Source organism: Bison bison, unplaced genomic scaffold (assembly GCF_000754665.1).
Source record: "Bison bison bison isolate TAMUID 2011002044 unplaced genomic scaffold, Bison_UMD1.0 scf7180017864306, whole genome shotgun sequence".
Taxonomy (NCBI): domain Eukaryota; kingdom Metazoa; phylum Chordata; class Mammalia; order Artiodactyla; family Bovidae; genus Bison; species Bison bison.
Window position 1 is genome coordinate 1,088,415 of NW_011494878.1, and position 23,058 is coordinate 1,111,472.

General features: G+C 38.9%; 1 protein-coding gene across 2 annotated transcripts in view; it reads left to right on the forward strand.

Moving 5' to 3' along the window:
• The window catches only part of BICC1 (BicC family RNA binding protein 1), a 351,439-nt gene that overhangs the window by 37,839 nt on the left and 290,542 nt on the right, over window positions 1–23,058 (forward strand). Inside the window, exon 1 of one of the 2 annotated variants that reach the window (XM_010852022.1) lies at window positions 10,437–10,641. The exons of the other annotated variant lie outside the window; for it this stretch is intronic. Coding sequence (XP_010850324.1) covers window positions 10,587–10,641 — 55 coding nt within the window. The 5' untranslated portion in view covers window positions 10,437–10,586. Of the gene's footprint in view, window positions 1–10,436; window positions 10,642–23,058 lie in introns of those variants that run through there. 2 annotated transcript variants of the gene reach the window in all.

Here is a 23,058-nt window from a genome sequence, read left to right on the forward strand (position 1 = left end):
TTGTTTCATATATGATATTATGCATGTTTCAATGGCATTCTCCCAAATCATCCCACCCTCTCCCTCTCCCACAGAGTCCAAAAGACTGTTTTATACATCAGTGTCTCTTTTGCTGTCTCGTATACAGGGTTATTGTTACCATCTTTCTAAATTCCATGTATATGTGTTAGTATACTGTATTGGTGTTTTCTTTTCTGGCTTACTTCAGTCTGTATAATAGGCTCCAGTTTCATCCATTTCATTAGAACTGATTCAAATGTATCTTTTTTAATGGCTGAGTAATACTCCATTGTGTATATGTACCATGGCTTTCTTATCCATTCCTCTGCTGATGGACATCTAGGTTGCTTCCATGTCCTGGCTATTATAAACAGTGCTGTGATGAACATTGGGGTACACGTGTCTCTTTTCCTTCTGGTTTCCTCTGTGTATGCCCAGCAGTGGGATTGCTGAGTCATAAGGCAGTTCTATTTCCAGTTTTTTAAGGAATCTCCACACTGTTCTCCATAGTGGCTGTACTAGTTTGCATTCCCACCAACAGTGTAAGAGCATTCCCTTTTCTCCACACCCTCTCCAGCATTTATTGCTTGTAGACTTTTGGATCGCAGCCATTCTGACTGGCGTGAAATGGTACCTCATAGTGGTTTTGATTTGCATTTCTCTGATAATGAGTGATGTTGAGCATCTTTTCATGTGTTTGTTAGCCATCTGTATGTCTTCTTTGGAGAAATGTCTATTTAGTTCTTTGGCCCATTTTTTGATTGGGTCATTTATTTTTCTGGAATTGAGCTGTAGGAGTTGTTTGTATATTTTTGAGGTTAGTTGTTCGTCAGTTGCTTCATTTGCTATTATTTTCTCCCATTCTGAAGGCTGTCTTTTCACCTTGCTTATAATTTCCTTTGATGTGCAGAAGCTTTTAAGTTTAATTAGGTCCCATTTGTTTATTTTTGCTTTTATTTCCAATATTCTGGGAGGTGGGTCATAGAGGATCCTGCTGTGATGTATGTCGGAGAGTGTTTTGCCTATGTTCTCCTCTAGGAGTTTTATAGTTTCTGGTCTTACATTTAGATCTTTAATCCATTTTGAGTTTATTTTTGTGTATGGTTATTATTAATTAATTTTTTGGGGCCATGTTCTGCAGCATGTGGGATCTTAGTTCCCCAAACAGGGGTCCAACCTCTGCCTCCTGCATCAGAAGCACAAAGTCTTGACCTCTGAACCACCAGGGAAGAGCCCCACTTTTATTTCTTTATTCAGTCATTTGTTATATCAGTATAGACTATGCATATTTATGTTATACTCTGGGGTAGAAGGCAACACTCCTTTATTTTGGTGCTCAGATTGTTCCAGCTTTGGCCATTGGGAGCTCTTTGACCTGGTTCCTGTGTCGCCTTGACATATCCCCAGTGTTGGTGCCTTTTCTTTCTTTCTTTTTTGAGCACTTGCTTTCTAGCATTGCAAGATAGCTAAGCTCATCTTTATATTCCTTGGCCAGCTCTAGAATCAGCCATTTCTCTAAGGAGCCCTGGTTTCTTTTATTGGAGAATGGCATCAGAAAGCAAGATCTGGCGTGCTCATTGTTACTGAGTTGTGTTGTTTCTAGGCCCTCTCAGCTGACAGAGCAAGGAGCTATATTGTGTGTAGTAAGCCATACACACTCATATTTTTAAATATTTCTATTTGCACCCTTCTGTATCTGTATTGGAGAAGGCAATGGCAGCCGACTCCAGTATTCTTGCCTGGAAAATCCCATGGACGGAGGAGCCTGGTAGGCTGCAGTCCATGGGGTGGCTAAGAGTCGGACACGGCTGAGCGACTTCACTTTCACTTTTCACTTTCGTGCACTGGAGGAGGAAATGGCAACCCACTCCAGTGTTCTTGCCTGGAGAATCCCAGGGACTGTGGGGCCTGGCGGGCTGCCGTTTATGCGGTCGCACAGAATCGAACACGAGTGAAGCAACGTAGCAGTAGCAGCAGCAGTATCTGTATTAAGCTAAATATGAGCTCCCCAAGTGGCTCAGTGGTAAAGAATCTGCCTGCCAATGTAGGAAATGAGTGTTCAGTCCCTGGGTCAAGAAGATTCCCTGGAAAAGGAAATGGCAAACCACTCCGGTCTTCTTGCCTGGAGAATTCCATGGACAGAGGAGCCTGGTGGGCTACAGTTCATGGGGTCACAAAAAGAGCTGGACATGACTTAGAGACTGAAAAACAACAAACATGTGCTCAGAACTGATTGCTGCAACTCGAATCTGTTACCGCATGAATCATTAGAGCTTTCTTCTGTTGTTGGCCAACACCCACTCCAACAGTGGGAAATCTGGCTCCCAGGAGCCATCGTTTATTTAATTTTCCAAGTCCAGAACATAGTATATGATGGTTTTAGAATTGTTTATAAATACCCGCTGTGAGAAAGAATTTTATCAACAGAGCTTATGCACACTTCCTTTGGCCTTTTCCCTTACACACCGCACTTATTTCTTTAAAAATGTTTTTATTGATATACAATAGTGTCTGTTTTTGGTGTACAACATAGTGATTTACAGTTTTTAAAAACTGTATTCCATTTGTAATTACCTTAAAGTATTGGCTGTGTTCCCTCTGCTGTACAGTGTATCCTTATAGCTTACTTATTTCATACATAATTTAGTTTGTACCTCTTAATCTCTTGCCTCTATGATGCCCCTTCCTCCTTCCCTCTCCCCACTGCTAAACACTTCTGTAGTTTGTTCTCTATGTCTGTGTATCTGGTTTTTTTTGTTGTTGTTGTTATATTCACTGGTTTGTTTTATTTTTTAGATTCCACATGTAAGTGATATCATGCAGTGTTTGTCTTTCTCTGTCTGACTTATTTCACTAAGCATAATACACTCCAAGTCTATTCATCTTGTTGCAAATGGTAAAATTTAAATTTTGTTGTCTTTTAAAGAAATTTTTTGTGGGAGTATAGTTTCTTTATAATGTATTAATTTCTGTCGTACAGCAAAGTGAATCAGTTATATGTATACGTATATCCCCTCATTTTTAGGTTTTCTTCCCATTTAGATCACCATAGAGAATTGAGTAGAGTTCTCTGTGCTAAACAGTAGGTTCTCATTAGTGACCTATTTTATACATAGTCACACTGCACTTACTTCTAAGGATACTTAGGTCAGCATTTACCTCTGCGGTGAATTTATTTCATACGTTTGTTATATTCTTTTGTCACTGTCTGCATTCCATTCTGGGATTTTCCAACTTTCTAAATAATTTAAAATTTGCATACCCTGAGGTTTTCTCTGTATGCTGTTAAGTTTTATGGGTTTTGACAAATGCAGAATGTCATATAGTCACCATTATAATATGTAGAATACTTTCACCATCCTAAAAATCCCGTGTACTTTGCCTATTCAACTCATTTCTTCCCAGCCTCCTGGCAATGACAGACTGTTTACTATCTTTATAATATTACCTTTATTCCGAAGGTCACATAAATCTAATCATAGTGTATGGCCTTTTCAGACTGGCTTTACTTAGTTGTGTGTTTTTAAGATTCATCCTTATTTTTGCATGGCTTTATACAGTTCACTCTTTTTTTTCTTAGTAGTATTCCATTGTGTGGAAGATGATTTTTTTTTTTTTTGGCTGCACTGTGTGGCATGGAACTTCCCTGACCAGGGATTGAACCTGAGCCCCCTGCAGTGAAAACACAGCGTCTTGACCACTGGATCATAGGGAAGGTCCTGGAAGACCTTTTTTTTTTTTTTTAAAAAATGTATTTACCTGTTGAGATTGTTTCGATCTGGCTATTATGAATAAAGCTTCTGTAAACATTCTCATGCAGTTGTTTGTGTGGATGTAAATCTTCAAATGCATTGGATAAATTCCTAGGAGTGTGATTGCTGGGTTGCATGTGAAGACTGTGTTTAGCTTTATGACATGTCAAACCATGTTCCAAAGTGGCTGGGTACCATTGTGCCTTCCCGCCGGCAGTGAGTGAGAGTTCCTGTTTTTCTGCATTTTCATCAGCATTTGGCATTGAAAGTGTTTGGGATTTTAGCCATTCTAGTAGATGTGTAATAGCACCTTATTGTTGTTTTAATTTGTGTTTCCCTATTGATGCATGATGTTGACCAACTTTTCATATAAACATTTGTCATTTGTCATCTGTATATCTTCTTCAGTGAGGTGTTTGTTCAGATTCTTTGTCCATTTTTATTTTAAAATATTTATTTATATTCATTTACTTACTTGGCTGCTCCAGGACCTTCCGTTCTCATTGCAGCATGTGCGATCTTTCTGGTTCCTGACCAGGGATCGAACTCCAGCCCCTGCATTGGTAGAGCAGAGGTTTAGCCATTGGATCACCAGGAAGTCCCCATTTTTAAATTGGGTTGTTTTCTTATTATTGAGTTTTAAAAATTCTTTGTATATTTTTGTATACAACTCCTTTATCAGATATGTGTTTTACGAATATTTTCTCCCAATCTTTGGCTAATTTCTTCATTTTATTAATGGTATCCTTCACAGAGAAGTTTTACATTTCATTAAGTATAACTTACCTGTCTTTTTTTTTCTTAGATTGTGGTTTTGATATGTATCTAAAAACTCCCCACTAAACCCAAGGTCATGTAAAATTTCTCTTGTTTTTTCTTCTGGAACCTTTATAGTTTTGAATTTTACATTTGGGACTGTGATTCATTTTGTGTTAATTTTTTTGTTAAGGTGTAAGATCTAAGTCTAGGTTTGTTACTACTATTTTGCACGTGGATATCCAGTTGTCCTAGTACCATTGGTGGAAAAGACTGTTCTTTTTTCAATGAATTGGTTTTGTGCCTTTTTTCAAAAGTCAGGTGTTTCTACTTGTGTGGGTCTATTTCTGGGCTTTTTATTCTGTTCCATTGATCTAGATACCTGTTCTTTTATCAGTTCCACTCTGTCTTGATTTAGATTTTAATTGGTATTAATTTTTAGTTAGGAGTTGAGAAATGGGTTCTCATTCAACTTGACAACAATGCTGTGTGTTTGTGTTTTCTTAAAACATTAGATTTTTCATCACCATCTTGTCATAAACTCTTAACATTACACATCGTGTTTATTTTTCAAGTTAACATTGAGAATGCACATCTCTAGTCTTCCTTCAGAGCCCTGTGATATTAATTACAACCTCTCCCTGACATATGATACACTTATTCAGTTCTTTTTTTATCTATTTCCCTGATTCTTCCTAGGAATTGAAGATTGATGAGAGCAGGACCTTGTTCTTGTTGCCCTTCACTGCTGTATCTCTTTCACCTAGGACTTACCTGGCATGTAGTAGGATCTCGATGATGTAACATAAACTAGATGAATGAAATATGAGGTCTCATGTTTATAATATCTTTGAGCAGCAAGTTATTGTACAAAGGTGGATTTACTAAATAACCATTTAAACATTAAGCAGAACTTGTAATTGGAAAAATCTGCAGTCAGTATTTTCAAAGTTAGTTAAATGTTACTTCTATTTCTTAAATACATTGTACTTAATTCAATTTATTCTTTGTGCCATCTCACTTAATATTTTGACTAAAAACCAAGAAATTGGGTTAAAGGCCTATTTCTGAAATTACCTAAGCAAGTGATCTTAGAAAAGTTACAATTTTCCTGGGTCTCAGTGGACCACTAGTTTTAATGACTAGATGATTTCTTAAGTTCCTATCAGTCCCTAAAATTCTGCTTGATAATGACCTCGTTCCTTGTGGCATATTACACTAGGTCTTTCCTCAAAATAACATTCAAGTATCGGACTTCCCTGTCAGTCCAGTGGTTAAGATTCTGAGCTTCCAGTGTTTCTAATGCAGGGGGTGCAGGTTCGATCCTTAGCCAGGTGGGTGGAGGGACTAAGATCCCACATGCCACGTGATGCGGCCAAAAAAAAAGGTTAATATAGAACTATTTTATCTCTAACAGCATTTGACTTCAGTCGACCATATTTTAAATTATTATTAAAAAAAAAAATCCCCTGTACATCTGCCTTTTGTTGCTAAGTGTACCTACCTGTGTTAATCTCTATATTTTTTCTCCACTGAATTGTAGTTTTATTTTTTTGTCATTCCCATTAAAGTGATTTCCACAGGGCTTGTCTGCCTTGCAGTCAGTCAGTAGGCTCTCTCAATAGATAATAAATGTTGTGGTAGGTGGAAGTCTCCTAAACTTGGCCACACCGTAGTCACCAGAACCTGTGAATTTGTTCCCATGGCAAGGGAAAACTAAAACTAGGGTTATAGGTGGAATTAAGTTCACTAAGCAGCTGATTTTAATGGCACCCCACTCCAGTACTCTTGCCTGGAAAATCCCATGGATGGAGGGGCCTGGTGGGCTGCAGTCCATGGGGTCGCTAGGAGTCGGATAGACTGAACGACTTCACTTTCACTTTTCACTTTCACGCATTGGAGAAGGAAATGGCAACCCACTCCAGTGTTCTTGCCTGGAGAATCCCAGGGACGGGGGAGCCTGGTGGGCTGCCGTCTCTGGGGTCGCACAGAGTCCGACACGACTGAAGTGACTTAGCAGCAGTAGCAGCAAGCAGCTGATCTTAAGGGGCAGTGCCCTGATTATCCAGGTGAGCCCCACTGTAATCACAAAGGTGATAAATGAAACAGGAGGCAGGAGAGTTAGTGGGAGACATGTGAGAAAAACTGCACCGACCCTTGTTGGCGGAGCCCAAAGAACATGGGTACCTATCAAAGTGAGTGAAAGTCGCTCAGTTGTGTCCGACTCGTTGTGACCCCATGGACTATACAGTCCATGAAATTCTCTAGGCCAGAATACTGGAGTGGGTAGCCTTTGCCTTCTCCAGGAGATCTTCCCAACTCAGGGGTTGAACCCAGGTCTCCCACATTGCAGGCGGATTCTTTACCAGCTGAGCCACAAGGGAAGCTCAAGGATACTGGAGTGGGTAGCCTATCCCTTCTCCAGCGGATCTTCCTGACCCAGGAATTAAACTGGGGTCTCCTGCATTGCAGGCGGATTCTTTACCAACTGAGCTATCAGGGAAGCAAAGCTGAAAAACAAAAAGAAACATTGTTCACTGGAGCTTCCAGAGAGAATGGAGCCCTGCCAATACCTTGATCTTGGCCCAATAAAACCCATTTTGAACTTCTGACCTTGAAAACTGCAAGGTTATACATTTATGTTGTTTTAAGCCGTTAAGTTTGTGGTAATTTGTTACAGCAGCAATAGGGGACTAAGGTAAATACAGATGTCTAGCCACGCAGTGGTCTCCAGCCTTTTTGGCACTAGGGACTGGTTTCGTGGAAGACAGTTTTTCTACGGACAAGTGGGAGGGAATGGTTTCAGGATGATTCAAGTGCATTACATTGATTGGGCACTTTTTTCCTATTGTTATTACATCAGCTCCACTTCAGATCATCAGGCATTATTAGATCTTGGAGGTTGGGGACCCCTGGTCTACTGCAAAGAGCACTGTGCAGATCAATTTCAGTAATTAACTTTCCTGAAACCATTCATAAAATATATCGAGGCAAATAATTTCAGGGGCATGGGGTCCCTATTTTTAGGTTTCTTTAATGAACATCAAGAATTATAATACTCACTTGGAATGCTAAAACTTCTTGTCATTTTCAAGGTTAGTTTTTTAGAGGTTTTGCCAATGAAGTACAAAAGTTGGCAGAAATTTGAAGGTGTCAGTTGGAGTCTGGATAAGAGGGAGTTCATTCCTCTTGAAATAACCGTTTTAACTTCTTGGTTCACTGCAGTATTTGAGAGGAATGCTGATCTATAGTATTAAAAACACTAAATAATTTATATTTAAATTTGGATTATGTTGGTTGGTTTAGAGTGGCTTCCCAGGTGGCTCAGTGGTAAAGAACCTGCATGCCAATTTAGGAGATGCAGGAGACGTGGGTTCGATCCCTGGATCAGGAAGATCCCCTGGAGGAGGGCTTGGCAACCCACTCCAAGAATGTTCCTGCCTGGAAAATTCCATGGACAGAGGAGCTTGGGCGGGCTACAGTCCCTGGGGTTGCAGAGTCAGACATGACTGAGCAGTTAGGCACAGATGGTTTAGAACAAGGGTTTATTTTAAAAAATAATTAAAAATTTTGTTATGTGTATTTTAAAATAGCTAGTATTAAAATGAATTACATTTTTCTGGATATTTTATTGGACAGATTTCTTATTGAAGTGGGAGGCAGGAATTGATTGAGTTCAGAGTTGTTAATTCCTTATTAGAATCAGAAGGACCTATGAAGGTTTGTTGCTGCTGCTGCTGCTAAGTCACTTCAGTCGTGTCCAACTCTGTGGGACCCCATGAACAGCAGCCCATCAGGCTCCCCCGTCCCTGGGATTCTCCAGGCAAGAGCACTGGAGTGGGTTGCCATTTCCTTCTCCAATGCATGAGAGGGAAAAGGAAAGTGAAGCCTTTCAGTCGTGTCCGACTTGCAGTAACCTCAGGGACTGCAGCCTACTAGGCTCCTCCGTCCATAGGATTTTCCAGGCGAGAGTACTGGAGTGGGTTGCCATTGCCTTCTCCAGAAGATTTGTTGAGGTTGTGATAATTGTGTAGTTAAGGAAAGCTGGGGTTCAGAGAGGTTTGTTTAAGAGTTTAGCTCAAGGTAGCTCACCTGGTTTATTTTAGAACCTTGAACAAAAAATTGAAATCTAAAATTTAAATTTAAATCTCTGGGCTCTAAATCCATTCTTCTTTTTGTCTTGCTAGACACAAAGGTGAGTGAAAGAAAAATTTAAGCTTTTAAAGTTGAACTTAATTGTTTCGGTCAGTTCTGAAGTTACTTTTTATAAAGAGCCAGCAGTATATAGATTCTCTTTTTAAATGCAGGAGCCATAAACATCTCAGACAAATAGGCTCTCTTATTTTTGCAGACATTTCTTATGGTGCAATTTCTGAATTTTCTCCTTTTTGTGTAATTTTTTTTGTGTGAAGTGGAAGTGTTAGTCACTCAGTTGTGTCTGACTCTTTGAGACGCTATGGACTGTACTCCTCCAGGCTCTTCTGTCCATGGGAATCTCCCGGCAAGAATACCGGAGTGGGTAGCCTTTCCCTTCTCCAGGGGATCTTCCTGACCCAGGGATCCAACCCGGGTCTCTTGCACTGCAGGCAGATTCTTTACTGTCTGGTTTTCTTGTGAGGCAACCCTAAATAGTAGAAGTTTTGAAAGGATAAAAAAGTTCCAAGAATAAGATAAAATGGTCCGTTGTTTGCCAGGATGGCATATACAGGATAAGGATTATTTTGTGCCTTGGACCCATGAAACATGAATATTTGATATGCCAAAAATGAAGGACCTAATTTTTAAAACTTAATCTTGACTTAACGATCTAATTTTTAAAGTTCTTACAAGAATTACATGTGGATTTTTTTGTTTCTCCAACTTTCTTAAAATTATGTTTAACTTTTGTGTAAATTCTGCTAACATGTACTTACCTCTTTTTCTAGAATGTATATATTAATATACTTTTATTTCCTTATAAGCTTAATTCTTATATGTTTGTTTCTTTTTTGGCTTTGTGTCTGATCAAAAACATGACTAAATGTGTAAACTCTGAATTCATTATTTTCAGTTAACATGTTTGACCAGATTGTGTGATAGAAGCTTCAAAGTCCTTTCAAAGGTGAAAGAACAAATAATAAGTAACTGACACAAGTGGGGAGAGTAAAAATCATTATTTAGATAAAATTGTTTGGATCTAGAATAACTACTTGGGGAAGTGCATTTTTGAGGTTTTTAAAAGCATATTTTTGTTTGAATCATCGTTAATCAGGGCAGACTTCTGAAACTTGGTACAATGCACTTCATTTCCGTTGTTGTGACAACTTCAGAATTCTGTTTTATGGTTGAATAGCGTGGAAGCTGTGGACTCTTTTTGAGGGGGTTAGCCCTAGGACATGAATAGCGTACTGAGTACTACAACTTGTGGCCACAGATATCTCATCTATTTGATTAATTACTCCTTTGCAGTATTGCTTTTGTGTCGTATCAGGGGGAGAGTTGGTTAGTAAGTAGGACTTAGAGATTGTCCTACTGAGTGAAGTAAGTCAGACAAAGACAAATACGATGATATCACTTGTATGGGAATCTAAAAAATGGTGCAAATGAACTTATTTATAAAACAAAGTCACAGATGTGGAAAACAAACCTACGGCTTCTGTGATGGGGGTGAAGAGAAGGGGGGAGAAGGGATAAATTGGGAGATTAGGATTGATATATACAAACTACTGTATATGAAACAGATAACTAATAAGGACCTGGTTTATAGCACAGGGAATACTGTATAATGACCTACATGGGAGAAGAATCTAAAAAAGAGTGTGTGTGTATATATATGTATATATATAAAAACATATAAATATATGTATGTATAAATGTAAATATAAACATATAAATATATATAACTGGTTCACTTTGCTCTACAGCAGAAACTAATATAACATTGTCAATCAACTATACTCCAATAAAAATTGAAAAAAAAATAGTGATCAGTAGTCTTGGCAAGAGTTCTAAAAACATCAGGGTAAATAGGTACGTTTTCTCTTGTGATCATCGAGATCAGAGAAGGGAAGCTGAGGTCGAGGTAATGAGGCTTTCTGCATGTGCAATCAGTTCGTCTTCGGTGAGCCTGTCAGCATTCTCATCTCTGCCCACGGTAATGATTAGCAGCCCCTGGTAAGCGGGGTTTCGGTGTGTGCTTGTCAGTGAGGTCTCTCATGTGAAACTAAATGTTGGCTTGGCATCTCAGGAACTCAGACGATGGCCGAATGGGTTTGGCTTCTGTTAAACAGAGTTTTAATCATTAAATGGAAATAGATGAAGTCGGTGAACAAATACAGTGGCTTCAAAGCCCTGATTTTGGTTTTTACATAGCCCCTGACTTTGCTTGGAGGAGAGTCAAGTGAAATAGTTCACCACCGCATTATCACCAAAGAGAATTACTTTTGTAGATTGGTCCTTGCTTCTCTAAACATGTGTCCTACACTAAGGATTAGAACTGTTATTCCAAGTTAATAGTGTTTGGATAGAGAAGTAATATCAAATTGTAATATTAAATTGTATGTTTAAAGAAAATCTTTTCCATTTATTTGCTTAATGGTTATTCAGATAATTAATAAATTATAGAATGAGGAAGCCTATTTGTAAGACTGTGGAATTTCTTTTTAGGTGTGATGGGGTGGGATGGCTAATATTATGACAAATTATTAACTTGGGATGAAAGTTATACTTCCAAGGTTATGTTAAAAATGTGACTTTACTGCTGAATGGGAAGCCTTGATTCTAGTTTTTACTGGCATGGGGATATGCATGCAAGTAGAAAAAGATTAATTTTACTCATTTGCAGCTTCTCAGAAGCTGAGAAATTCTTCTCAGAAATTGCAGTACTAATTCTAAAATGTTATAATAGGTCAGTTTGGTCAGTCATTGAAGCATTTCATGTAAGGAAAAATGTGTATTACAAGTGCTGAAATTCTTGATGGGCCATAAATCCACTTAGCATAAGAGTCTGCATATTGGTTAAAAGTATGAAAGGGGAAGAAAATTTATCAAGAAACCCTACATACAGAATATTCATAGTTAGCTTAATTTCAACTTCTCTTTAAAATTAATTTGATAGAGCAGTTCATGAAAGAAGATAGGAGGGGTGGGTGTTTTTTCAGACCAGATTTTTGATTGCCTTTGAGTTCTTTATTAAAGCATAGCACTTGCAATAGTGTAAATATGTAAATATTGCTTAAGTACAAAGGAGTCTTGTGATTTTCGTATGTCTTGTTTTCTTAATTATATTCAGTTTCCATTAAACAAAATCATGTTTTATCTTACATTATTATTATTTTTTAGTGTAACGTTTTTAGTAATTTCTTCATGTGTGTAGTAAGCATAATAATAGCCCCCAAAATGTCCATGTCCTTTTTCTTGGATCCTGTGAGTGTTACTGTATAGGATGGAAGGTTCTTCAAATATGTGTTTAAATTTAGGATCTTGAGATGGTGAGCTTATCTTGGGTAATTATTTTTCTTCTGTTTGAAGAATTTCTTTTAATGTTTCTGACCATGAACAATCTTATTTTGCCTTCATTTTTGAAAAATAAGTGTCATTGGATTAAAGATTATAGGTTGATCTTTTTTTTTTTTTTCTTTTAAGATATTCCACTGTCTTCTGGCTTACTTTGTCTAGGAAGAGAAATTGGTGATCATCATTATCTTTGTTGCTCTGTAAATAATGTGTAGATTTTTCTTTGTGTGTGTGCTCAGTCGTGTCAGTCTTCGCACGTCCAGGCACCGGGGTCTGCCAGTCTCCTCTGTCAGTGGGATTCTCCAGACAAGAAGACTGGAGTGGTTTGCCATTTCCTCCTCCAGGGGATCTTCCCAACCCAGGAATCAAACCCACATCTCTCCATCTTCTGCATTGACAGGTGGATTCTTTACCACCGTGCCACCCGGGAAGCCAGTTTTTCCTTTAGTTGTTTTAAAAGTTTTTTCTTAAACATTGATCTCAAGCAATTTGATGTATATGTCTGTGTTTTACTCATGTGTCTTATGCTTGGAGTTTGTTGAGCTGCTTAAATTTATGCGTGTATAGCTTTCATTTGATTTAGAAAAATTTCAACTGTTATTTCTTCAAACATTTTTTTCTCTTCCTCTTCCTTTGAAGACTCCATTTATGTACACATTAGACAGTTTGAAGTTGTTGATAGCTCGCTGATGCCCTGTTCATTTCTTTCCAGTGTTTTTTTTTTTTTAAACTACAGTTTCCTTTTAGTTGCTATTACTTTAAATCCACTAATCTTTTTTTTTCCCTCTGCAAATTGGTTAAGAGTGTGAAGGGGAAAAGAAAGTTATCAAGAAATATTACTTATAAAATACTGGCATAGAGTTGTCATTCTGTGACTGCCTAATGTGCTGTTACTTCCATCCAATGTGTCTTTCTTCCCAGACTAGTTTTTACCTCTAGAAGTTCAGTTAGGATCTTTCAAATTTCTTAATTTCTTAAAAATTTCAAATTTTTCTTGAGTGGTTACACATAGTAACCGTTTTTTATGTCTGCTAATTCTAACTTGTTAGTGTCAGTTCTGGGTCAGTTTTACTTAATTGGCTTATCTCCTTATGGTGGATTGTATTTGCCTGCTTCTTTACATGCCTAATAATTTCTGCTAAGATGCCAGACATTTGAATTTTATCTTGTTGGGTGCTGAATATTTTTGTGTTCTTGAGCTTTGTTATGGTACATAGTTAAGTCACTTAGAAAGGGTTTGCCCTTTTCATGTCTTGCTTTTAAGCTTTCTTAGATAGAACCAGAGCAGCTTTTACTCTAGTTTTACCTCCTACTGAGATAAAACCCTTCTAAATATTCTACCTAATGTCCTGTTAATTATGAGGTTTTCCACTCTGATTAGTGGGAACAGAAGGAGCCATTTCCAGCCTATGTGAGCTTTAGGGATTATTCCCTCTCATCCTTTTAGGGTAGGTTCTTGGGTAGTTTGCTCACACACGTGGGTTGGTCAACTGAAGACTTGAGGGGTACCCCAGCACATCTCCAGGGTTTTCTGTCTTTGTAACCTTCTTCTCTCTGGTATTCTGCCCTGCAAAAAAGGCATCTTGGAATCCTTGAACTCCTAGCTTCGTCTCCTCAACTCAGGGTGATCACCAGACCCTTGCCTGGCTTCCTGTTCTTTGGGCCACAGTCTGGAAATTCTATCCAGGCAGTAGGCTTCATATTTTGCTCCCATCTAGTTTTGGCTTAAAACTTAACATTGAAAAAACTAAGATCGTGGCATCCAGTCCCATCACTTCATGGCAAATAGATGGGGAAACAATGGAAACAGTGATAGACTTTATTTTCTTGGGCTCCAAAATCACTCCAGATGGTGACTGCAGCCATGCAATTAAAAGATGCTCGCTCCTAGGAAGAAAAGCTATGAAAAGCAGAGACATTACTTTGCTAACAAAGGTCCGTCTAGTCAAAGCTATGGTTTTTCTAGTGGTCACGTATGGATGTGAGAGTTGGACTATAAAGAAAGCTGAGCACCGAAGAATTGATGCTTTTGAACTGTGGTGTTGGAGAAGACTGTTGAGAGTCCCTTGGATTTCAAGGAGATCAAACCAGTCAACGCTAAAGGAAGTCAGTCCTGAATATTCATTGGAGGGACTGATGCTGAAGCTGAAACTCCAATACTTAGGCCACCTGATGCGAAGAACTGACTCGTGGGAAAAGACACTGATGCTGGGAAAGATTGAGGACAAGAGAAGAAGGGGATGACAATGAGATGGTTGGATGGCATCACCAACTTGATGGATATGAGTTTGAGCAAGCTCCAGGAGTTGGTGATGGACAGGGAAGCCTGGCGTGCTGCAGTCCACAGGGTCGCAAAGAGTCGGACACGACTGAGCCAATGAACTGAACTGAGGCTTCATATGGTTACCTTGCTTGTTTCCTGTCTCTCAGGAATCACTGTCCTTTGTAGCTCCATGTCCAGTGTTTTAAAACCATTGTTTGAAATATTTTGTCCACTTTTGAGTCGTTAAAAGTGTATGGATAAATCTGGTCCCTGTTTCTCTTGCCTGTGAGATCTTAGTCATCTCCAAGAAGCATTCATAAGATTATGTAGTTGTTAACTTCATAATGCCTCTTGTTTAAGAAAAACACCCAGGCCTTTATTCTCTTACTTATGGCTTGAAAAAGTTATGTCTTTATGTATTTAGGATTGTTGATAACTTATTATTGGAAGATCTGTAAAATATAGTAGAAATCTTTAGTGTTCAACTGTAATGCTGAAATACATTAAACTTCAGGTTCTAAATGACTTACAAAAGTGAAAAATGGTAGCATAGTTATCACTTTGTGTGTGTGTGTTTAAAATGTGGAAGTGCAGCCATTACATGGATTGTATGTAACTGTTTTCTGAAATACATGAAATTTCAAATTCAGAAACAATGGAGTGTTTTAAAGTTTCCTTTGGTGTCTCTTAGCGACAGCAAACAAATAATTTTCTTTGGATTGCATTTTTATATGTGATTAAAATTTTTAGTGATGTGATGAAGTTATTGAAATTTCTTGGAAAACCGTTGGCAAAATTTTTCCTAATGTTTGCTATGAGAAACAAATTGCGTATTTGAACACCCAAATTCATGTATTTAATTACTGATAGAAACCTGTTCCACATTTTCTTATGTACAGTTTTTGCTTTTGGCTTTCAAATAGAAAAGATAAAAGCTCTGTGCTGTTTTGTGATAGCAATGCGATCAGTGTTTGTGATAAGTAAAAGGCAACTTATTTTAAAGCCAATTTTACTGTAAAACCTCTGTTTTAGCTTTATACTTTTGTTGAATATCTAGTAATTTTGGGTCATTTTCCATCTTCCTTTTTGCTTTCTCTTTGTGGGCTGTTAAAAAAAAATGAAATGGTTTTGAAGTAAAGTCTTTCACAAAGTGCTTTGGACTCAGTTATTGTTTATTTGCCATGGCTCTAAATCAAGTCCGTAAATGAGAAAATGCTTTTGGCTCCCTGAGTGAGACCAGAAATGCTGATTGCTGTGTTTGAACCACTGGGGCTCTCCTTGCCTTTGCAGGAGGCAGGCACTTTATATTGATTATCTCGAAAGCATTGGGAGCATAGATCAGTGTTACAGATGAGGGACCTGGTCCTCAGTGAGGTCACAGGAAGCTGTCCCTCAGGTAACCCCACTAGCAAAAGCCTGACTCTAGGCTTCATGGCACCCATGGCATTATGCTGTCTTCCACCCTAACCCCCCTGGGCTGGCAGAGGCAACTGTTGGCTGTTCCCGTGCCCTTGTTCGTTGTCACGTAGGTCATTGTACCCTCATCCAGGGTACAGTCCAACTGAAGTCTGTCAATTATAGTCTTAAACTGTCTGTAGGAAAGTTCTACTTCTTTATTTTAAAAAATGGGCTATAATAGCCATCTTACGGGTTTTCCTGATGGCTCAGTGATAAAGAATCTGCCTGCAATGCAGTAGACACATGAGACGCAGGTTCGATCCTTGGGTCGGGAAGATCCCCTGGAGAAGGAAATGGGAACCCACTCCAGTATTCTTGCCTGAAAAATCCCATGGACAGAGCAGGCTGGCGGGCTATAGTCCAAAGGGTCACAAAGAGCCAGACACACGTGGCACAACTTATTTGACTTCAGTAAATGTGGATGTCCATGGCTCTGGTTGCTGAAGAACCTGTGAAATGATGTTCTTTTAGGAATAATAAAAGTATCTATGAAATGACATACTTTTGTGCATAAATTTGTCCTTTCCATTTTAAATAGTATCAGCAGAAAAGGGGAATGAGGAAAGAAGGAACTGTTTAAGAATCTGGGTGCTGGCCACTTCTGACATCCTCTCCTTTCTGATACTTACCTGATTTTCCTATGTACAGTTTTTTGCTTCATTTTCTTATAAGCCAAATCTTTCCAACATTTCAGATTTATTGTTTCATCTCCTGGGTATGACATGAATATTCCGTTTATGCTCTTGAGTTAGAAGGTGGTGTAATTTTCAAATTGATAGAAAAGATGTATTTTAAATTGAGGAGTTTTACTAGCTCTTATGCTTATTAGATGACATTGCAGCAGATACGAAGTGCTGTAACTAGGAGCCCTGCATCATGTTATGTAGATCTCTCTTTGGTTCAGGTTGTAAAATTAGTAATTCTGGAAGTCCTTGAGAAGCCTGTGCTCACTTCTGACTAATCTATGAAAGGAGCAGGGAGATGGTATTTTTAAAATGAAGGTTTGTGGTGTAGTGCTGATCCAGATTAAGTATCCAGGGCAAAACTTGATTTTTCTCTCTCCTCCCTTTATTTTTCTCCTTTTCCTGTTTTTCTTTCCTTTCCCTCTCTCTTCCTATCCTTCTTTCTTCCGTAAAGCAGGAGGGATGAGAAATGCCTGAAAAATGTGCTCTTTGGTTTCTCATCTGTGAGTGGTGAGGTGTGCATACATGAATGGAATTTCAAGAAGTAAAAGTAGAGTAAGATTTATCTTTTGGGGGTGTGAATATGCTAATACTAAGTTTACCTGTGTTGCTCTTCTTTGGATCATATCTATAACTGACTTCATGATTTACACACATATGACTGTTAAGTATTTGGTATATATGAATACAGAAGTCTGATTTTAGCCATATTAAAATGCATTTAAAAGAAACCTATAACGGGTCAGTGATTAAAGAACAGATTCCAGGATATCCATTTCCCTGCAGCTGAGAGGGTAAATTAATAATCAGAATGTTACCTGGAGGGGAGGGGAGTTTGGGGGAGAGAGGATGCATGTATATGTAGGGCTAGTCTGTTTGCCGTTCGCTTGAAAGTGTCATAACATTGTTAATCAGCTATACCCCAATATAAAATAAAAAGCTTAAAAATAAATGTGTGGAGCAGAGAGATCAACAACAACAAATCAGAATATTGCTTGGTAATGGTGTAGAACAGATCTTTAATTAATAAATAAAAATAATTAATAAATGTGGCTTTATAGTAGAAAGGAGTATTCTAATTTAATTGACTATTTCCAGAGAATTGAAGCCTATACTTTTAACTACCAAATATACTTTAACTACCAAATCATTAAAAATTACATTTCAGCATATATTTTTCTGGTTGCAAAGATAATGTATGTTTGTTATAGAAGAAGTTAAAAGAAAGGTTAAGAAAAAAATAAAAGCACCTTTATTTTAACTCATCAGTAATACTTTTAGTGATAATCACTATTAATCCTTGGTTTTATATCGTTATTTTTTTTCTGTGACTGTATATATAGGCTATAAAAATCAATATCAGAAAAAAAATCAGGGGTATTTTTTGTGACTACTATTGTTTGAATATTTTTAGATTTCTTTTTTTCCTGAACTAGTGTTGTAAGGACTGTATACATGGTTGAAGTCATTAGTGGACTGGAGGCTACTAATGAAAAGTATAACCCAGATACAGTTTTTTGCTTTGAAAATTTCTTTTACTACCTGCATATATCTAAAATTGGATTAAAATTACAGGAATAGTAATGCATCACTTGACTTTCAAGCATATAGAGGTTTCTAAAGACTTCCGAACATTTATTTCTTCAGTTTTCAAACATGTTTAAAAATGCATTGTTTGTTTATGGAATTATTCCAATTATTTGGAAAACCCCAAAACAAGAATATTAAAAAAAAAATCAGTATCAGATTGAGCATACTGTAAAACATTTTAAAATTTAGACGCTTCTAAAATTCTTATATATTTTTTGGCTTTCTTGAATACACTAACATATATATATATATAATATATATATAATTTTAAGATTTCAGGTTTGTCCTGCAGCATGTCTGCATTTTATTTTATGTTTCCTGTTCTGATGTTAATATCCTGAATTTAGGACCCTAACATGTCCTCCATTTTTTTGCACTGTGATTTGCCGTGCTGTGATGTGGTTTAGCAGGTAACCAAGCTTTTTAGGAATTTTGTTAAGAGTAAGTAAGGTTCAGAGACAGGACTTCAAGAATAAAGAATAGCAGCTCTTGCTGAAATTCATGGTTTTATTTCTGTCAGTTTTCTTACGGGAGGCTGAAAAGTGACTCCCCCAGAGACATCCATGTCCTAATTGCCAAACCTGTGAGTATATTACCATTTATGGCAAAGGGACAGTGCAGATATGATTAAATTAAGGATCTTGAGCTGGGTAGTTGTCCTGGGTTATCCAGTGGGCTGTGTATAATCATCTAGATGTCCTTATAAGAAGAAAGGTCATAGTAACAGAGAAAGAGATGGGAGGACAGAGCAGAGGTTGAAATGGTACGCTTTGAAGATGAAGGAAGAGGCCGTGAGCCAAGGAATGTGCATGGCATCTAGTCACTGGAAAAGGCAAGGGGATGATTCTCCCTAGAGCCTCTGGAAGGAATGTAGCTAGCCTTGCCAACACTGTGATTTTAACCTGTGAGATCCATTTAGGATTTCTAACTTCCGGGCCAGCTAGATGATAAATTTGGGTTTTAAGCCCCTGAATTTGTGGTAATTTGTTAGAGCAGCAGTAAGAAACTAATTCACCCCTAAACAGGTCTTTGGGGGGCAGAACTGTATCCCTTATTTATTTATTTTTTTTGGCCACCCCGCTTGGCATGTGGGATCTTAGTTCCCCAACCAGGGATCGAAACTGCCTCCTGCAGTTGAACACAGAGCCTTACCTTCTGCACTGCCAGGGAAGTCTTGTATGTTTTAAAACCTAATACAGAATACAGTGCATACTAACTAGAGGTGAAGAGAGAGTGAGTGACTAAGTAAGTGACTGCTGAATTCAAGCACTTGAATTTTATTTTTTTTAGCACTTGAATTTTTAAACTTACAGTCTAGGGATTGTCAGAATTGACTAGTAGTGGTTTTAAAAAAAAGCCTTCCCCAAATCTAGAGGTATTATTTAACAGGTATCTGTTAATTCATTACAACTTTGCTATGCTCAGGGAGAAATTCCCCAGTTAATTAAAGAGTGCTTCTGTGTTTTACAAAGCCCTTCAAGCACAAAAAGTGAAACACTGTTTTCAAGAGAGAAACTCATCTTAATGAATTTTCTCAAGTCTTACCAGGAAGAAGTCAGGACAAATAAGAACAGAACTTATTTTCTCATTACCGCCTGGTGCAGAATCATTATCAATGGCTTTAGCTGGAAAAAGACTCTCAACACATTCTCCTATTTCATAGGTCAGTTTAATGAACTAAGCAGAAAGTTCTGTGTCTGTAGTAACCATCCCTGTCTGTGAGATTCTAGATGCCCAGAGAAGTGATGAACGGGCAACTGTGCCATTTTGACCTGGTCATTCTTCCTGGCAGTATGGCATGCACTGTGTCTCCTCTGCTTGTTTTGCTGCCAGATAACCCTTTGCAATCCATGTATTTATGCGCAAGTCACTTCCTTGGAATCTGTGTGTTTTCTTCTGTCACTCAGTTTTAGAAGTTTGCTTCAGTTCAGTTCAGTCACTCAGTCATGTCCGACCGACTCTTTATGACCCCATGAATTGCAGCACGCCAGGCCTCCCTGTCCATCACCAACTCCCAGAGTTCACTCAAACTCACGTCCATCGAGTCGGTGATGCCATTCAGCCTTACCTGGCACTTAAGCCTACAGCTAATTGGAAGTGGTACATTAAAAGCTTGGAGAAGGGATACTTAAGCCAACTATTCTGACATCATCACCTTGTAGCTCAGTTGAAAACCTGATTGAGAATTATGAGAAGGTATAAAAACTGCTAGTCGTCTGGGGCTCCTGCCACTCACACCTCTGGAAGCTGTGTAGCATTGTCATTTCATGTTCATGGCGATGACCTGGATTAGACCATGTCTCTTGTGCCTTATGAAAGATGTGGAAAAAAGGGTTTAGCGTGTCATAGAACACCTTCTGTACTCAATTTTGCTGTCGTTGTTTTGCTTAAGAGTATAAACATTATTGTTCTGTGATGGCTCATATTCTAGAAGTGTACCAGAGCTGAAGTGGTAGTACAGATCTTATGATCAGCCTTTACCATAAGCCCTCAAAAGCAATTTGAATTTGGGACTTCCTTGGCTATCCAGTGGTTAGGACTCCAAGCTTCCACTGCGGGAGGTACTGGTTCAGTCCCTGGTTGGGGAACTAAGATCCCTCAAGCCACATGGGATGACCAAAAAAGAAAGTGAATTCTTATCTCCCTTTAGGAGAGCTGTGAAGAGAAAAGTGATTTGTCATTTTAAAAAAGAAATATATATTTTACATAGATTATATATAAAATAATGTATAAAAATATATGTATTTCTTTTTCCTCTCCCTGTAGTTGGCTTATTTGATGCTTTAGTATTTGATTGACTTTTAAAGATTTTTAAAATATTTTTAGCTGCTGCTCAATGCTATAACCAGACTTTTATAGCCATCTAAGACCTAAGACAGCCACTGGCAGTTTCAATTAGAGATTTAAATAAATTGCTTATTGTTAAATAGTTCATAGTAGCATTTTTCAAGTTCCTTAGTGTCTAGGGATCCCCTGACCACCTGTGCCTGGAGAGGTGCTGAAGTCTGCCTGGGAGAGGAGTTAACATTATCTGATTCTGAAATGAGCTTCTCAAGCTCACTCATTCAGGCAGAGACACCTTCTAGTATAAGGGTTTGGATGTTAGAAAGGGCGTGGACTACTCGGAGAATACTGAGAGGTGTTAGGTGATCAGAATACTGCAGGGAAGAAATCTGGGGCAAACAAAGGAAGGGAAGAGCTAATCTTCTCTCCTGGAGTAGGAGTCAATGACATTCAAATCTCAGCAACTTTCTGGCCATGTGAGTTTAGATAAGTTCACTGCCTAGGTCGGGAAGATCGCCTGGAGAAGGAAATGGCAACCCACTCCAGTATTATTGCCTGGAGAATCCCATGGATGGAGGAGCCTGGTGGGCTACAGTCCACGGGGTCACAAAGAGTCGGACACGACTGAGCGACTTCACTTACTTAACCCACATCTCTACCTCAGTTTCCCCTTCTGTGCAATTAATGGTGCTCATAGTGTCAGTCTCTAGGGGGAGCTTTCATAAGGACTAGCAGAGAATATGTGGAGGCCTATGGGATACTTCTGGGAATTTTCCTCTGCGTGGGATACCAGTCCCTTTCTTCATTCTCCCCAGGACCCCTGGAGACCATCCCTGGTACTTTCAGCAGGTCAGACCAGGCTGGCAGGTGCCAAACAGAGCCCCAGACTTGTGTGGGCAGGGTCTGGTTGGGAATGCCCTTGCATAAGCAACATTTGGTCTGTTCCCTTCAAAGAGTTTCCCTTGAGAGCATCACACCCTAAACCTGGGTCAGATTTGTTCCAGGGCCTTCTAATTCTGTATCACATAGCACATATTTAAATGTTCCAGTGGGTTATCTCTTCACTCAGAGTTTAAACTGAGGAATCTTTCTGGCAAGGATGAAAGGAAAGGAAGAAGGGTTGCTGGCCCGCACAAACAGAATAGAAAAGAAGCTTGTGCACAGATAGCCCATCAGCAGACCACATCCACTCCTAGGAGGCAGGCGGTTTCTCAATTCCCTAAACCCAGCCAGGGTTTTTTTTTTTTTTTTTAGATAAGGGTTGGTCTTGGACTTCACATTCTTTCCTACTCCTGGTGCTCCATCCCCTTCTTCCCACCTCCCCCGCTTCTCTCAGTGGGTTATCACAAGAGAGAGGTAAGAATCCTCTCTCTCCACCTTTTGTAAGAACTACGTGAAGGGACTTACCTGGTGATTCAGTGGTTAAGACCCTGCATTTTCACTGCTGAGGGGCCAGGTTCCATCCGTGGTTGAGGAACTAAGACCGCACAAGCCTCCCAGTGCAAAATAAAACTACAAGAAAATACCAAGGCCCTCCTGAAGAAGGGGAATTTTGCCCCACAGCATGGCAGGTAGAGACTGATCAGGCTGCTCCTGTTTTTTTGTGTTTCTAAGGAAAGGTTTTGGCAGAAAGACAAGCCAAGACATTCCACTTCTTAGGCTATGCTTAAGAATGCTCAGTTTGGCTTCAAGTTATAGGATATATAAGTTCTAGTATTATAATGTACAGTATGATAAACATAGTTAACATTGCTATATGTTACACATTAAAGTTGTTAAGGGAGTTAAATCCTGAATTTTCATCTCAAGGAAGATACATTTTTTCTATTTCTTTTATTTTATATCTGATCAGTTCAGTTCAGTTGCTCAGAGGTGTTGGACTCTTTGCAACCTCATGGACTGCAGCACGCCAGGCCTCCCTGTCCATCAACAACTCCCAGAATTTACTCAAACTCATGTCTGTTGAGTCGGTGATGCCATCCAACCATCTCATCTCTGTCATCCCCTTCTCCCGCCTTCAATCTTTCCCACCATCAGGGTCTTTTCCAATGAGTCAGTTCTCGTCAGGTGGCCAAAGTGTTGGAGTTCCATCTTCAGCATCAGTCCTTCCGATGAACACCCAGGACTGATTTCCCTTACGATGAACTGGCTGGATCTCCTTGCAGTCCAAGGGACTCTCAAGAGTCTCCTCCAACACCACAGTTCAAAAGCATCAATTCTTCAGCGCTCAGCTTTCTTTATAGTCCAACTCTCACATCCATACATGACCACTGGAAAA